Source organism: Coccidioides immitis (genome assembly GCF_000149335.2).
Source record: "Coccidioides immitis RS genomic scaffold supercont3.1, whole genome shotgun sequence".
Classification (NCBI taxonomy): domain Eukaryota; kingdom Fungi; phylum Ascomycota; class Eurotiomycetes; order Onygenales; family Onygenaceae; genus Coccidioides; species Coccidioides immitis.
The window spans coordinates 1,513,743-1,529,110 of NW_004504310.1; the positions used below are offsets into that span (position 1 = coordinate 1,513,743).

Genomic DNA, 15,368 nt, shown 5'->3' on the forward strand with positions numbered 1-15,368 from the left:
CCATCTCAATGGCGTGAAGCTCGGCTGTTTGATTAAATTGGCACCAATTGTGTGGCGGTCGCATCCTTCGAAAGAAGCAGGATCGTTAACTCCCTTGTCATTTCACACAGGCTCTTCCCCTCTCTCTCGCTGTCACCTGTCACCTCCGTCTTCACCGGAGCACTGCATTTTCTCACGTCATGCCCCCCTCTCCCCTCCCCTTGAGCTTGGGGAAGAGCCAAAAAACCTTAATCCCACGTATCATGAGGGATTTGCATGTGACGAGAGCCCCGTTACCAGTCGCGGAACAACCATCTCTCCGTTGCTGGGGGTAAGATGGCGGTAAACAAGCTCGCGCCCGTGTTGTGTCCGTAAACACCGCGTTGGGAGGTGTGAGTCAGATGAGTCTTATTCAGCGGTGGATTTCTCAGCCAATTGATGAAAAATCAAAAATCGGTATGGAGATAATGATGGATGTCCTCCGTACGGAGGATGCAGAGTGGTTAGTTTGCTTCGTAGTTGACCATCTCCTCCGTAACAACGGAGTACCTGCCCCAAAGTCTTCGGCGTCCCGAGAATGCGACCGGTGAAACCACCCCCACAGTTGTGATGGCCTCCCGTTACACCAGAGAGTGGATGCGATTGTATCATGTCATGCGCCTGACTCACACGACTTTTAGGCTCCAGACGGGGGAAATAGCCCAATTTGGATCGCGCAGGGGTGGAGGATGTGGTGGTGGTCCGTGAGTTGCGCCAGTGAGGGGCCGCAAGTCGGGTCTCTCCCTAATGGAGGGGCAGGGAAGACTGGTCGCTCCCATTGGAGGACTGCACATCCAAGCCACTGGACTGGGAATGGAATCAAGTTGTGATCCGGCACTCATGACTGTGTTGAATCGGGTTAGCGAGAAGATCATGCGGACGTTGCTGCTAGCAATGGGCTTGCCGTGGATAATGCATTTATGGGAAAGGATTGTTGAGACGGACCATTTTGGAAGAGAATGGTGCTCCAGACACACAATGAATCTCGCCCAGCAGGTCGACACGGAACTATCCTTGCGTTGGGTTGGTTGCATGGACGAGTTATGCTGTGCAATACGGAAAAAAAAGAGCCCCTCCAGCTGAGAAGCCTTGCCGCAGATCAAGGGTGCCCCCCAGGCGACCGCAGCCCGCAAGAAGGCATGAGAGTATACGGTACTCCATGTCTACATGCATCCGCTGATTACATGTGACCAGGCATTTCGTGCGGAGCACAGATATTCTTTTTCTCAGAATCAACGCAATGAGAAAGAGACAATCTAATTGCTTACCAGGAATTGGTTTCCTTGCCGCCGGCTCAGCAGGCAAGGCGATGAAGTATGGTCAAACATTGGCTAAGAGCGGTGGACAGAAGGGCATCCCGTCCATCATCGATTTTGTCGCCCATAAGTTCTATGCCCGAATCGGCCAATAATAGTTCCAAAAACGACCTGTCGGGCCATTACTTGGCGGTCCAGTTTCTGATCACAAGAGTTGTCCGCCACGCCTTGAGACGCTCGCCAATCGGGACATGAAAGAGGATCGGAGGGTGCAGCAGTCGGCCGGCCCCTGTCGACAAAACAAAGGCGGCAGAAAAGGCGATCAAATCATCAATTGGAGTTTCTTACTGGACGAAGGGATTTCCAAATCTGGGTTCCTGGAAAGCCATCTCCGTCTGATATTGAAGTGCAACCATAGAATCCCTGGCCTCGCCGGGGTACTACTCCCTCCCATCTTCCCTGACCGAGCTCCCAGACGAAGTGTACTCCGTACTGTCAGTTCCAATGACGATACATTCTCACCGTTTCAAAGCTCAAGCGAGTTAACTCTCAACTTGGATGCTATGGGACAATGTGAGCGCCCCGAGAATTCTGATACCAGGTCCTTCAATCGTACGAAGACGCCCCCTTTTTTTTTTTTTTTTTGGGGGCAACAGAGGTCCATATCTTTAGTATTTCCATGCGAGCCCCTGCTATATGATGAACAAAGAAAAGCCCATAGCGATACCCGACTTCACATATTTACCGATCGTCTTCAGACGTCGATACCTCATGCATGTTACGCCGCTATCAAACGCCAAAGAGCCCATGCTCAGCGCCTCAATTCTAGCCGCGGATCCAGATATAAACTTAACTTTAATCAACATCATTTCCAGATAATGATACGGAGTATACATATTCATATATAGGCATAAATGGATATACAAGGCATCAGAACAGTAAAGTTCTTGACATCATCTACAATCGTCGCTCGCAACCACACCTCTCTTAGGTATCCAGGTACACTCTACCACTCATGGTTACGCGGTTAACCTCTGGCAGTTTAGTGCCAATTTTGTTGCCTGATATCGACGTTAGAACCTAAAATTTCGTGAAATAGCCGCCGTGCCTTCCTGTAGTTTCCTATTTAATTCGAGCCACTAAATTCCTTTGAGCGCCGCAAAAGCAACACCCGGAGATCCTCCCTGAGATGAGTCATAGCCAAAAGATCCATGTTCGGTTGATGCCTGGACCAATAGATGCTAGGAGTAGAGCCGTGCTCGAGTCAAACGTTCCTTGCTGTCAAGTTTCTACTGATGTCTCTGCCAGGCCGAACTGATAGCTCGGGCGCTTGTCGACCAGGTTCAGAGCTGGAGGGAGCGAAAGTCTAGACCAAGAGAGTTCATATCATCCTCAGCGACGTCATAGAAAGCTGCAGGCATCCCTGGTGATCCTTGGTAACGATGCGATCGTTTTCAAGAAGTTAAGTTGCCAAGTATTTTTGAATTGGAAAGTCACGAATACAGGTTTCCATGCTTGTATTCGAGAGAAGTGAAGCGACATAAGCACAGCTTAAAAGGACTTAAAAGCTGTCATTAATGTTGTGAAGATTCGCTCCCTCTTGCGAGTAGTCCATCAAAAACACATCTAATGCAACAAAGATAAGGTACCGTTGCATTTCCTTCAGGCATCCACAAAGTAATATGGTTGTTCGCAGGCGCAGAAGTATGCAATTGGCGGAGTCTCGCGGAACCCACAAGGCATCATTCGAAGGATGCGAAATGCTTTTGAAGAAACGTTCAGAAGCCTTCCAAAACCGGTGGTATGTCTGTACGTACGTCTGTAAGCGAGACCATCCATGTGCTTCCAGGTACTTTCGGGAAAGTACCCCAAGAATGAATGATCCATGGAGTGCCTGATCAATGGTTGGATTTGAAGTGTGTAATAGCAAATACCATGGTGTAGGGCACGAAGCTGCCTGGCCCATAGAGCAAAATTTCCCTCGACGCACGAGAGTATAGCATCTTCAAGTTTCATGGGCAGAAGGGTGGCCACCGGTAGCAAGTCTGCAGAATGGTTCATGGGCCTGTGTGGATGAAGTGATTCAACAGGGCAATGCTGGTGAAATGAAGCAAAGGTCCCATCACGGAGAAGCAATGATGAAAGTGGGATTTCGTTTGATGAGTCAGTGTTTGACGGTGATGCTATCGTGTTTGCTGCCTTCTGATTAGCCAATTCATCATCTGTTGGGCAGCAGCCTTGTATTGAAAAATTGGCCGTTTGATGAGACAAGGGCCCCCGTAGGTTGGCGCATCTTTTTTATTTTAGCTTTGCTGAAGCTGTGCAGAAGTGTTTCGGACACTTGTCTGGTCCGTCTCCACAATCTGCCTAGTCAAAGCCGTGGATACAGCGGGGACGGTGACATGGCATCCCCGCGACCTCATCAACGCTTGTTTCTTAGTCGGGCTTGAACGGCTAGGAGGGAGAAAAGAACTTCTTTCACCGAGGACAAAGAGCCCTCCAGCCTGGAAAACCCGTTGTCGACGCTCGATCAATGGAGGGCAGCAATCGGTCAATTGATCAAAAAACATCAGACAAGGCAGCTGACCCAGGGCATCAGCCGCAGTCGATGACGATGGTGATGAGGGGGTGACGACGGTGCAGAGCGGTCAATTGGCTAAATCCGGGTAAGGAACGGCGTGTCCCGACACTTTAATTGTGCCGTCTGATTCGCTCCTCAACCGTGGGAGCCGGGCTGCTCTGCGCCGTTCCATTGGTGCCCCGTTGACCTGTCCTTTTGCGCTGTGCCAGAGCGAGTCTCACCCGACGGTGGCCATTTGAGAGCGACAAATCAGTGTCGAAGAGTGCCTGGGCGCAGGCGACAGGCGTCTTGACCAGCTGGCCGATCTCACCGGCTCAGGACTGTGCGCACACAGACTTGACACAGCTCCCGTGTTGCAGTGCCATCGTCATTAACTATTAATTATGTATTCCCTGGGATGGAAGATGGGGCCGTTCGCGTGATCCCGCCGAATCAACATACACGCCTGTTGTGGCTTTTCCCCCGGCTGTTCTATTCTTATGCCTGACCTCACCGGTCGCTGATTCACTGCCTAACGAACCAACACGCGAACCAGCCCATGTTCAACGCAACCAAGAAAGGGCCCAATTCCTTCATCTCCGGCAGCGCGTCCGCAGGTTCAGCGTTAATCCCCCATTGACGCCGCGCTCCAAAAAAGGGTAAATTGGTTTCAATTAGATCACCATCCGCCGTAGACTGGCCTCCCGCAGGCAGAATAAGAAAACTGTATTTAACACTGTCCCTCCCCGCACCCCGTCTTTCGGCCGGCCTTGCGAGGTTTCCATCCCAACATCTCCCAATTGTCATCATCTGGGCCGGGTAATTTACATAGTTTAGAATAGAATCCACCGGCTGATTAGTTATATTTGTTCTGCCTGAAATCCACCCACCAGATTGACTGACTGATAAGAATCCCTTGGAGTCGCACCCGTCAAACGGCCGTCAGTCCGCCCGGTCCTCATCAGACTTTCACCTCCAAATTGACCCGCGGTTTGGATGGAAGAACGCATCATCGAAGCATCGTTCAGAGACACCGCATAATTACGTCCATTTACTCTCTGGGTGAGTATTCTGCTTCTTTTGCATCTATTATATATCATCATCGTCATTACCAGAGGATGAAAAAGGCATACTCTTTCCAGGGTACACGCAACCAGACCGGAGCTACGGTCCCCTTTTTGCGCTGCCCCCCTCACATTGACGCAGAAGACACATCATTTAGGCATGATCGTATCATTTGACTCACGTTCTTATTCATACTCTTGTTGCCTTCAAATACCCAGCAAAACCTCCCCCCCCAGACCCCCTCTTCCCCACTCTTTCTCCTTCTTCCTTTTCTTATCTTCCCATCACTCCGTTGAGTATTATCTTCGCGCTGACCTTACCGGCCCTGCTAGAGACAGTGACTTCCAGCTACAAGGCAGTGGGAGGTGATAACGTTAAACCTTTTCGTTACCTAAGCCACGCACCATCGTTCTTAACGCCGAAAGTCCGAGCGGCGGCTTATCGCCACGCAGCCTCCGCCTGACAAATCCGCCACGCGCCCTCCCTCCTCCACCGGAAGCCGCCAAGGCCAGGGCGTTCCATTGACTTCCACCTGTCTTGGTCATCAAAGTCTGCCATCTGACCCTGACTGTTTTCTTATCCGCTGCTGAGGAGGCGCTGGCTGATTTTCCGGTTTCTTTTTTATTTCTTTCTTCTCTTCTACTGCTTCTTCTTCTTCTTCTACTTCTTCTTCTTCTTCTTCTACTACTACTACTTTCTTCCTTCCATTCATTCTCCTTCTTACATACTTCCCTTTGACACCCCCGCAAACCAATCAACCAATCCCATAATACAAACCTTTGATCGATTCCGCCGCTTTTTTGCCCAATTCGCCTCGCAATTCGATTACTTCTCTTATATTGGAATCATCTCGTCGCCGCGATATGAACCGGCTACCGCCTGTCTCTAGTTTGGTGTCTCCTCCAGAGCCAAAACCCTTCGACAGCTTCAACTCCGACCTCTACTCGCAATTGCCCTTCTCCCCATCCGACAAGCTCCCTCCCATCGCTCCTGAACGAGCCCAACCCCAGTCCGACATGGACCTGCCGTCGCCACCCGTCACTCCATACAACGGAAGTAAGAGAAGGCACACCGTTGACGGTGACAATGGCCATACGACTTCCAACGCCATTGCAGGCCCATCCAGAGACCCCGTCCTCTTCCCGTCCGACAGAAGATCCTCCCTCCTTGAGCATGAGCCGCTCTTTGGCCCTGAGTCGGTGCCTGACGCTGAGGCCTTGGTGGATAAGCACATTGCTAGCAAGAAATCGACGGCCAAGGGCAAGTTCCAGCAGCCAACTCGCGATGAATACATGCTCGCCTTGTCATGTGTCTCCCGTGTGATCTCCAATTACAACCGCAATCCCCGTGCCTACGCCATACAGGAGCGGAAGATTTTTGACTACCAATGGACCCTGGTGCACCCGGGGAAGCAGACGAAGTCGAAGTTGAAGAAGATCGCCCCCGCCCCCTCTAGGCGTGGTAATGCCAGCGCTCCTCGCGTGCAAAAGTCACAGAGACCTAAGCGGTCCAGTCCCAAGACAAAAGTCGTCGACTCGTTTGACGCGACTCCTACTCGCAATCCTCCCAAGCCTCGTGTGATCGGCACCAACCGCGACGATACAGATTACAATTCTCTTCCAGACTACTGCCCTCCGATCTCGACCCTCCACGGTACCAAGGGGCTCAAGGCAGACTGGAAAGGCCAGATGCTTGATCTCAGCAATGATCCCAATAGGGACGCACTCGATCCAGCAGAAATCAATCTCGCTGCTACCCTTCGCTTGTCGTGTGCCACCTATCTCTGTAGCAAGCGCCGCATCTTCCAGGCTCTTCTCAACAAGTTTAGCGAGAACAAGGAATTTCGAAAGACCGACGCTCAACAAGCTTGCAAGATCGACGTCAACAAAGCAAGCAAGCTTTGGACGGCCTTTGAACGGGTTGGATGGTTCAAACGGGAGCATTTCATACATCACCTCGAAAATTAAGCGGAGTACGAGCGACGAGCCCAACCACATAAATAAATGGTTCTGGTAACCTGAATAATACCCAATGAAGCGTGTCTGTCCCATGATAGAGCATTATGGACGCACCTTCATGATCATGATGACTTCCCTTCTTCCGCAATACATTGATGTTCGACGACGGACGATACGACAATTTGTCAGAAATTTCCTTCTCGGCCTTCGACACCTGATGACCTGGGCCTTAACGCATTTTTACCCTTTTTTTTTTTTTTTTTTTTTTTTTTTTTTTCCGATTTCCCGTTGTGAGGCAGTGGAGTCTGCTGGGCTGGATTTCGCCTCGACGACGGTGATAATGGCTGTTGATAACTGTTCGTATTTCTTCCATTATTATGTTACGGCCACTCCTATTCCTGTTCCCCTTACTCCAGTGCATTTCAAATGGTGGTCAATATGGTTATTGGTGGTTTTTATTTGATTTTAGACCCAGTTTTATGGGCTTATCCTCTCATTTGTTTCTTGCTTATCAGGCTCTATGGTGTTGTTTTGCATTGGGATTGCTTCATGCATTCAGTTCAAACTTGACTCAAATTGCATTTAACGGAATGGAATGATGGGCGGTTAACTCTCTTGTCTTTCCGTGCAGGGTATGGGGTACTTGGCGGTTTTGTGTTTGCAATTGCTTATGAACTATCCAAGAGACTGGTTGGCCAATTCGTCTTCTCGTTTTATCTTGTTGCCTGTTGCGTTTTTCTTTTCTTTTCTTTTCTTTTCTTTTCTTTTCTTTTCTTTTCTTTTTAAATGGATACGGATTGGGCGCAGTCTTCGTCTGGCGTATAACTAACTACATAATGCTGGAATGTTTGCCTTGAGGAACACATGGGTTTTGCATGTTTTGCTTTTTTCAGGCATTGATCTCTACGCATTGAATTTTCACTTGACCTCTGCATTCGTTTGCTTTCATACACAGGCCGCGTATTTACCGGTTATATCCCACATACACCGTCGCTTATTTATTGGGTTGCTGATTTTGTTTGCCTTCTGGAATTTTTTTTTTTTTTTTTTTAAGTTGCTTTTGCCCCCCTCTGCGTGATAACGATACCCCATACACCGATAACTTTTTCTTAACCCTATTTACAGTCCAAGATTCAAATTGTCTCACAATTGGACCGATATGAGATTGCTAAATTACCATTATTATTGACGAATACTATCAATTGAAACCCGATATCAATAAACTAGAAGCACTTCTCTCCGTATTCATCCATGTCTGTATGGGTGTACAAAGTGTGTCTCATGACGAAAGCAATGCACTGCATCCTGCGTCCTCTCCGGTTGTGGTGGAATAAACTCCCGTAAGTTCTCCGTACGGAGCGGCAATTGGAGATAACCAATGCAGCCTGATTGGATTTTTGCGTTGCCTCTTTTTGCGCCCAGTCCGTCGACAATTCGTCTTCCCGTCTGCGGCTCAATGAAACTCTCAGCCTTGAGGGCATCAGAGTGCGGAGAAAAGTCCAGTTAAATTCTTGCAAATTGGCTATCCATTCAGCTGGTTAGCTTAGTTCAGCCTTGAGCGAAAAACACTGGTCATCGGGACAGCTTTTTTGGCTATGCCCCGTGCGGATGCAGGCGGCAGCATGCATACACACCACACCAACACACCCACAAGCATGGGATGTAGGACGTAGTAGTTAAGTATGTCCGTACTCCGTATTTGGAAGCCCTCCGATCCGTTTGCGGGGAAGTTCCAAAAAGCCTCAGGAACGGACGGACTTTCGGAGTATTTGGTTATTTGCAGCGTGGCTTGCTTGTTACCCCTTTGTCGCCCTCTTTTGACTTTGGAGGTTTGGGTTTGACGGCAAAACTCTGCTAAATTTAACCGACGAGATCAATCGTGTGACAAGTCTCGTGGAGGGTGGCCGAAAGGCGAAGCAGTCTGTCCCCTTCTCTCAGCCTCACAGGCAGAGCACATATGTGTGTACTCCATATAGAGAGAGTACTTGGCTTATTTTCGTCGAGGTTAAGTCAATTTCTCGGTCTTATTTCCGTTTGCGTCATTTAGCATCCTTCGTTAACATTGCCTGGGATTTAAGACCCGAATATTTATCATATGAACACCTCTCCAGATATCCACTTTTGCAGTGTTGATTTCATTGCCAAATTGCACTGTGGCAAAGAGGGTTTCAATGCAGTGAGATCTTCTTGGTGCCTACTACCAGGTTATTATGACAACCGGTTCACCACACTGCCAGCGGTAGAGAGGGGGCGTTCATGTCTATTGTCGTCCCAGCGGGACTCCTATCACTCAAAAAAGGAGAGTGCTAATAATGTTATAGATATTCTATTCTCTGATACCCATATATATTGTTTTTTTAATGCAACAATTAGACATCTTGCTAGGATGTGTGTTGCTAGAAATGTAGTCAAGCAATTCCTCCCCCTTATAAAATGATAGCGCCATCTGCAAAAGCAAGAAATATTGGCTCTGCACAGCTATTTATCTCAAACAAGAATCAAAGCTAAATGACGGCCTATATATACTGCTTGAGACTCCTTATTTTTCTCTAACCATGCATTTCCTCACTCTCATCGCTGTCACTTCTTTGTCACTTGTGCCCCCGCTGAAGGGTACAAGGAAGCCGCCAAAAGAGATTATATTAAGTGGCTATTTATATCATAAATAAATCTTAGAGATGCCTACCTGCTCCTTGGTAGCCACAATACTTATATGACCCCCATTAATGTATCAGCCAAGGCTATGAGGGAGTATTCGGGCTTACCAGTCAGGAAAAGCTAGGCTTTGAGTTCTTCCCTCTTCCTACACTCTACGGAATATGTTATCGATTAGATTGGACCAATTCTGTGTGAAAGGGTTCTGGTCGCTGCCAATGCAGAAATGAGGTTTGATTGTTATTCAAGGGCTCATATATTTGGGTCCTGATGACGAGGTTGGGGCGGAGCAAGAGAGCTGCCATCAGGAAACAGCAGCTTATGACGATGTATCATCACAATGATTATTATGATATGAATTGTACTAATCTTTGGGTGTACTCCGTAAGAAATGTATGGATAGAAATTGCATCCGAATCCCGACAAGCTTATAGGCACCGACCAACCAATTCGACAAACGGATATTGAAATGCCCTGCTGACAGTTGGTGGAGGATGTGGAGCTGGCCCTGAGTCACAGGCTTGAGATTAGCTACGAGTTAACGCTAGACTCTGAAGCGCCGATAGTTATCCGATCGAATCAACTATGAAAGGTGACCTTTTGTTTTAACTCGCTTGGATAAGTAACAGTGCTTTAAATTCATAAACGGCTTCGGACCTGATTGATGCCCGAAGCTCAACTGCAACTTTGAAAAAAATTCTGGTGGCAATATGGGGATGGGAACATATCAATGGAGACAGAGAAGCCAACTGGACACAACCCAAGAGATAGCGCATTCCACGGTCAAATGAATATGCTAGTTCGAAAGGTCTTGCAACTAACATCACAAGTTTACTCTGGATATCATTGGGATGGTCTTGGAAGAGCAATTCCGGCTGGGGGATCAACATTTCCTTCATCTGCGAACAATTGGGATCATTCTGCTACTAGACGCCCGCTAACACTTCTGCTGCTTGAGCACACTCCTGTGGGTGCGCGTCACCGCTGAACTGCAGATGAGTAATGATTCATTGCATGGATATGTGGCCAAATCCCAGTTGGAGAAAAACGCTAGCCGCTCTATGAAGGAGATATCATTCATGGTGTCCTTTGGTATGGACACTTCTCGGTGCGCACATGGAGCCCACCAGCATTTAATCTCGCTTTTCAGGGCCGATTTAATAATGAAAATGCAAGAAATTGGGCTAGATATAACCACAAACCGCGCAACTTCTCACAGAAAAGTTTTGGGTTCCTTGACACCATCAAGGGTCAACATTGCAGAGCCAGTATCGAAACTGCTAGCACTAAATGGTAGGCCTCCCAAAGGTTGAAGGGCGGCCTCTACAGTCTTTGCTTTGATATCGACAGAATCTTTTGGGAACATAAATGGACGTTGCGCATCAGTGATATCCAGAGCGATTGTCCAGGCAAGAAGATGTATTACGATTTACGCACATTTCTCAGTCTACCATCTATATCAAGGATTTGAGACTGTCCCGCAAGGTGTTTGTAATTCCATTTCCCTCCTCAAAGACCAGTCTTCTCCCAAATTTTCTCTAAGAAGAGTTATGCCGCGTATATTTGATGTGTATGATGTTGAAAGTGGATATGACCCAAGAAGTGGGCAGCAATTCACCTTTTTCCTCACTATAGCCAGATAATGATCCTCCGGCCTCTTGTAATCATGGTCGTCGGGAACAAATGTGAAGAGATTTTCCGCCTCAGTCATTTGCCCAGCGCGGAGGAAAGGACCTTTCACCCTTGCTTGGATAGGAACGTCTCGTTTGCAAGCTTGGCCATTCACGCCTTATTGTCTCATGTGTCACAACCCCAGGTCTTCTCATCGAGTAGTCTCACTTGATCTCTATCCAAGTTGTCCTGGGGGTTGTACCAAGAACTAGGATGCCATTGTCCTGCAACCGTTTAGACGACTGATCCACCACGGGATGCGTTTCCCTGGGGGATCTGGTTAGAGAGAAAACGGATCATTAGGATCGCATTGAACCTGTGTGGTGGGTTGTATTTCTTGTCTTGTCTTTCAAAGGTCCTGGTACCTGGAAGCACGCTATCTTCACCATCTTCTCTGCGATATCAATTTCGTAAACAGAATGCCTAGGCGCAGCAAGCATCTCTACCACAGGTCTCCCTGTACCGCACCCAACATCCATGACACGACTCCTAGTCTTGAGCCTCGTGAGCACGTCTCTTATGATGGATTTGAAGTTAGCACTATGGGAATGGGCATCCTTATATAGCTTTCCTAGGTAGATAAACACCACCTCGGCATCGAAGCCTCCATGCTGATATTATCGAATGATACTTTCTTTCAAGACAAGGGGGAGAGAATACAGAAAGAAAGCAAGAAAGAAAGAAAGAGATATGTTTCAAACTGGTAACTGGAACAGATTAAAATAATATATAGTTACTCTTTTATGCCTTATGACCACTCTTTTCGCATTGCAAATGGGAAAATGGCTGCTTCTGGGAGCCACAGAACTCCTGCTGCGTCAACGTGCGAAGATATTGTGAAGCATCACCAACATATGTGCAGAAGGAACGATCTGTGGACGTTCCCCTAGTTTTCACCATCGTTTGTAGAGCAACTCTAGCACTCTAACTTCACTTGGATTGCATAGCCTGTGATGGCCAGAACTCAAGTGCCCTGTTATGAAGATAATTATCAGCCGGCAACTGGGAAAGTCGGTGATGGAGTTGCAACAGAAGTGTCCATGGAGCATTATTTTGCCCTAGCTATGCAAGTAAATGTTTAGCAAAGATGCTCCCCGATTTTAAACAATGAAGCTAGTGAGTTGGTCTGTGCTATGATCCTCTGCAAGCCTCTTTCTGACTTAATGATGTACCATGCTGCTTCCGAGCAATGCTCAGCAGGAGTGCAAGCCGACACATTGGGATGCGGAGGGGGGATGTTGTGGGCAGAAACTAGGAATGTCACTTGCAAAATTTATAACGTTGCTTTGCCGGCTGCCTTCAGTCTCCAACGCAACTCACTGCTTTGTTTTGTGGATGAATTGGGGGATTGATGCTCGATAAAGAGTCCATCACAGTGTTAACCGAGACCAAGGTACTTCGCAGGTACATCCCGCTACCTCAGATTGATCGTGGCCGATTGATTAGATATCCCCACGTCTCTCCGCCACGCCGCGCCTCTAACTCGTCCCATAAACCAGACCTTTCGCGACCGACTCAGGGGCTGCGGGAAATCAGGATACCGGTCCACCCTGCGGCCTCGCTGCATTCAAGTTTTCCTGTTTCTGCCCCTCACTCAATTGGAGCACGCTGATTCGACAATTCGGACCCTCCATCGCCGTCATCGTGGCGAGAAAGACTGGATCAAGAACTTCCTTTGTTCCCCTGAATTGAAAGTAAGGACTAAATAAATCTGCCATGGATATAAATATGAATAATTGACTTCTCGGACCTCTTTTTACTAGTTCGCCGCGTGGAGACCGACTCATTGACTTTTCCGCTGTTAAGCCAGTAGAGTTTCATCGTACCAAATCGACGAAGCAGAGAGAGAAAAGAAAAAGTGATGGCAATAAATAACTCTCCACAAAACTAGGCGTCCAGTGACACAAGCCGTGCAAGCGTATCGAACGGTTTTTGCATATATCAAAATGGAGGGCCGATAAATATACAAATGTATTTTCTGGCGGGGTACGATGTACGTGACTCGGAAATGTACGGAGTACAGAGTAGGCCTATCAGCCTCCCGTGCAACCAAAATCGTTCGATCTTCGCAAATCATGGTAGAATATGGTATAGACGCCCGATGCGTACAGCAGGGCTCAAGATACCCTGCCTTTCGTCGATTGGAAAGGGGCAGATGATCCTTTACAAGGCCCAACCTCATTGCTGTCGAAGATCTGCGTACATCCCTCCCAGGCCAGCGGGTGATCGACAAGCTTTATTTTATCGACAGCATTAACTCGTAGAGAAGAGTATCGACCTTATTTCGTAAAAATTTATATCATTGGGGGGGGGGAGGAAATATATACAACAAAAGCGGAGAAAGCAGGAGTGAACAAGTGTTAAGCATCTGCTGGCCTCCTCCCTCTCCTGTCTTCCAAAGTAGAGGAAGAGGGAGAGTAGACTGGTTAATATCAATCAACTATGTGCATCCAGGAATGACAGGTAATCTTTAACTAAGGGTCGTTCCTGATGAAAGAGCTCCCGACACCTGATTTCACAGGAGGAGTGCAGAGCTCCAGCAATAGGCCTGCTCGCGGGGTTTTCCATTAAACGGCCACGAATATACCGAGGGATTGATGTGCGGGAGAACTATAATCTTCAGGAGATGATTTCGATCGCCCCATCTAGCACTTTCGCCATTTGATGTGGAAGATCTGTCGGAAATCGGCATCGATCGAGTCATTGGTGAGAACACCCGATGCGTTCTTGTCGCGGCTGGTGAGGCGGACCTGGGAGTTGATGTTAAGAGCTCGGGTACTGCCACAAGGAGACCAGTTGCGAGAGCCTTGGTCGCTGTCATCATGAAGGACGTAGTCACCCTCAGTTGGGCCGGTGAAATGGGTGCTTAAAGCGAACTGGGGTGCTGTTAGCCTTTCCTAAAGAGGGTGTAAAGTGGTCAACGACGGAGAAAAGAAATTGCATACATCGTTGGTCTCGCCAGAGTAGTAATAGTTGCTCTTCTGGAGACCGTCAATACCACGATCCAAACGGGCATATCCGCGGTAGTCAACGCCTAGCACGGAGTACTGGTAGCCACCAGGGTACTGGAGTTTAAGGTTGAGCTGGCAGTTCTTGCGGCTTTCATCGAGTGAAACATTGGGGCCGATGGCAGCGACGTATTTGTCGAAAATGACGGTGATGGTTTCACGATCATCCGAGATGACGGTGCGAGCACTTCCTTGTGGACATCCGGTACCGCCATAGTTAACGCTGACAATGTGCACCTTGTCGGGATCGGGCGCGTCTCCGGAGAGATCGTCACGTTCAACGATATCCTCAACGACATCACGTTCGTCTACACCGCGTGTGGGCCATGGCCTACCAGTGCGTGTGCGAGTAGGCCTATTGGTCCGAGTTGGGTGAGGATGCGAGTGTGTGTTGGTTGGTCGTTTGGTTGGCCATGGATGCCCATCAGTGAAAGGTGGGAGTTCAAAAGTTCGAGTGACTTCATGGTCGCCACCTTCTGGAAGAACAACTGCGAGGGCTTCGGCAGCAAGGCCGAGGAGAAGAAGAGTGGGCTTCATTGGACAGCGATGGGAGTCGGAGGAGCCGAACAAGAGCGATATATCGTGGTGAAATGAAATAATTTGATGCCCTAAGAATGATTTCACAGGTGACTGTGGTGGAAAGGATCGAGACTCAAGCAGGGAAATCCTTCACGATTTATATATGTTGTCAAGGAAAGGAGGATATAGGAAATATTTAGGATTCCCCCAGAAAACAAACTGTATTCCATGCAACCATCACCCCAGACACAAGGGTATCGACGGACTACCAGGGTCGGGGCGGTATTGCGATGGCTGCTCCATATCTGTTCGTTGGCAGCGCACACCATTATTTGCTTGGAGATATCGGATAACTCCAACCGGCTAGGCTGCACATGCAATTGGAACTACGACGAAAAGGCTTCGTCGGGGCTCGTGAGAAGATCGGGTGAATGCCACCCTGTAAACCATAACCCAGCTGCTATTGGAAAGGGATTTCATGAGGGCTTGCTTGGAATACGACACTATTCATTTAACCCGTGAGGTCAAGCCGCATATACCGTCCTGAGAAGATATACCCCGGATGCCCGTGGCTGGGCGGTCGACTTCACTGGGTGCTCTTCATCGGTTGAAGGTGGCAAGGGTTGAGCAGGCAATTCAAAGACAGTATTTATCTGAC

The 15,368-nt window shown here is 48.3% G+C and overlaps 7 protein-coding genes across 7 annotated transcripts; 3 read left to right on the plus strand and 4 right to left on the minus strand.

Moving 5' to 3' along the window:
* Window positions 1–380: 380 nt before the first annotated feature.
* CIMG_12656 (uncharacterized protein) lies at window positions 381–1,429 on the plus strand (the record flags this gene model as incomplete). The annotated part of the gene is made up of 5 exons (XM_001248792.2): window positions 381–481; window positions 680–722; window positions 778–1,041; window positions 1,098–1,170; window positions 1,290–1,429. 5 exons carry the CDS (start codon window positions 381–383, stop codon window positions 1,427–1,429), a joined length of 621 nt encoding a protein of 206 aa, XP_001248793.2.
* Window positions 1,430–2,522: 1,093 nt separating this feature from the next.
* Window positions 2,523–3,360, minus strand: CIMG_12657 (uncharacterized protein). The gene is made up of 2 exons (XM_004445577.1): window positions 3,092–3,360; window positions 2,523–3,037 (listed from the first exon to the last, which is right to left on the minus strand). The coding sequence occupies exons 1-2, from the start codon at window positions 3,238–3,240 to the stop codon at window positions 2,836–2,838; spliced, it is 351 nt and encodes a 116-aa protein (XP_004445634.1). The 5' UTR covers window positions 3,241–3,360; the 3' UTR covers window positions 2,523–2,835.
* Window positions 3,361–3,965: 605 nt separating this feature from the next.
* Window positions 3,966–5,444, minus strand: CIMG_12658 (uncharacterized protein; the record flags this gene model as incomplete). Its single annotated transcript, XM_004445578.1, has 7 exons — window positions 3,966–4,151; window positions 4,297–4,321; window positions 4,376–4,558; window positions 4,738–4,892; window positions 5,081–5,103; window positions 5,220–5,247; window positions 5,304–5,444. The coding sequence occupies 7 exons, from the start codon at window positions 5,442–5,444 to the stop codon at window positions 3,966–3,968; spliced, it is 741 nt and encodes a 246-aa protein (XP_004445635.1).
* A 318-nt stretch (window positions 5,445–5,762) lies between these two features.
* CIMG_02562 (SWIRM domain-containing protein) lies at window positions 5,763–6,866 on the plus strand (the record flags this gene model as incomplete). Its single annotated transcript, XM_001248790.1, has 1 exon — window positions 5,763–6,866. One exon carries the CDS (start codon window positions 5,763–5,765, stop codon window positions 6,864–6,866), a length of 1,104 nt encoding a protein of 367 aa, XP_001248791.1.
* Window positions 6,867–8,080: 1,214 nt separating this feature from the next.
* On the minus strand, window positions 8,081–8,814 carry CIMG_02561 (uncharacterized protein; the record flags this gene model as incomplete). Its single annotated transcript, XM_001248789.2, has 3 exons — window positions 8,081–8,391; window positions 8,505–8,711; window positions 8,802–8,814. 3 exons carry the CDS (start codon window positions 8,812–8,814, stop codon window positions 8,081–8,083), a joined length of 531 nt encoding a protein of 176 aa, XP_001248790.2.
* A 1,693-nt stretch (window positions 8,815–10,507) lies between these two features.
* CIMG_10980 (uncharacterized protein) lies at window positions 10,508–11,054 on the plus strand (the record flags this gene model as incomplete). The annotated part of the gene is made up of 2 exons (XM_012358970.1): window positions 10,508–10,805; window positions 10,909–11,054. 2 exons carry the CDS (start codon window positions 10,508–10,510, stop codon window positions 11,052–11,054), a joined length of 444 nt encoding a protein of 147 aa, XP_012214393.1.
* Window positions 11,055–13,468: 2,414 nt separating this feature from the next.
* On the minus strand, window positions 13,469–14,909 carry CIMG_02560 (uncharacterized protein). The gene is made up of 2 exons (XM_001248788.2): window positions 14,129–14,909; window positions 13,469–14,059 (listed from the first exon to the last, which is right to left on the minus strand). The coding sequence occupies exons 1-2, from the start codon at window positions 14,726–14,728 to the stop codon at window positions 13,829–13,831; spliced, it is 831 nt and encodes a 276-aa protein (XP_001248789.1). The 5' UTR covers window positions 14,729–14,909; the 3' UTR covers window positions 13,469–13,828.
* Window positions 14,910–15,368: the final 459 nt, after the last annotated feature.

Coding starts and splice junctions, on each gene's coding strand:
- CIMG_02560 (XM_001248788.2), bottom strand. CDS start 14,728: ATGAAGCCCACTCTTCTTCTCCTCGGCCTTGCTGCCGAAGCCCTCGCA. Junction 14,060..14,128: donor ACTCTGGCGAGACCAACGAT/GTATGCAATTTC, acceptor ACAGCACCCCAG/TTCGCTTTAAGCACCCATTT.
- CIMG_12657 (XM_004445577.1), bottom strand. CDS start 3,240: ATGGGCCAGGCAGCTTCGTGCCCTACACCATGGTATTTGCTATTACAC. Junction 3,038..3,091: donor GGATGGTCTCGCTTACAGAC/GTACGTACAGAC, acceptor TTTCTTCAAAAG/CATTTCGCATCCTTCGAATG.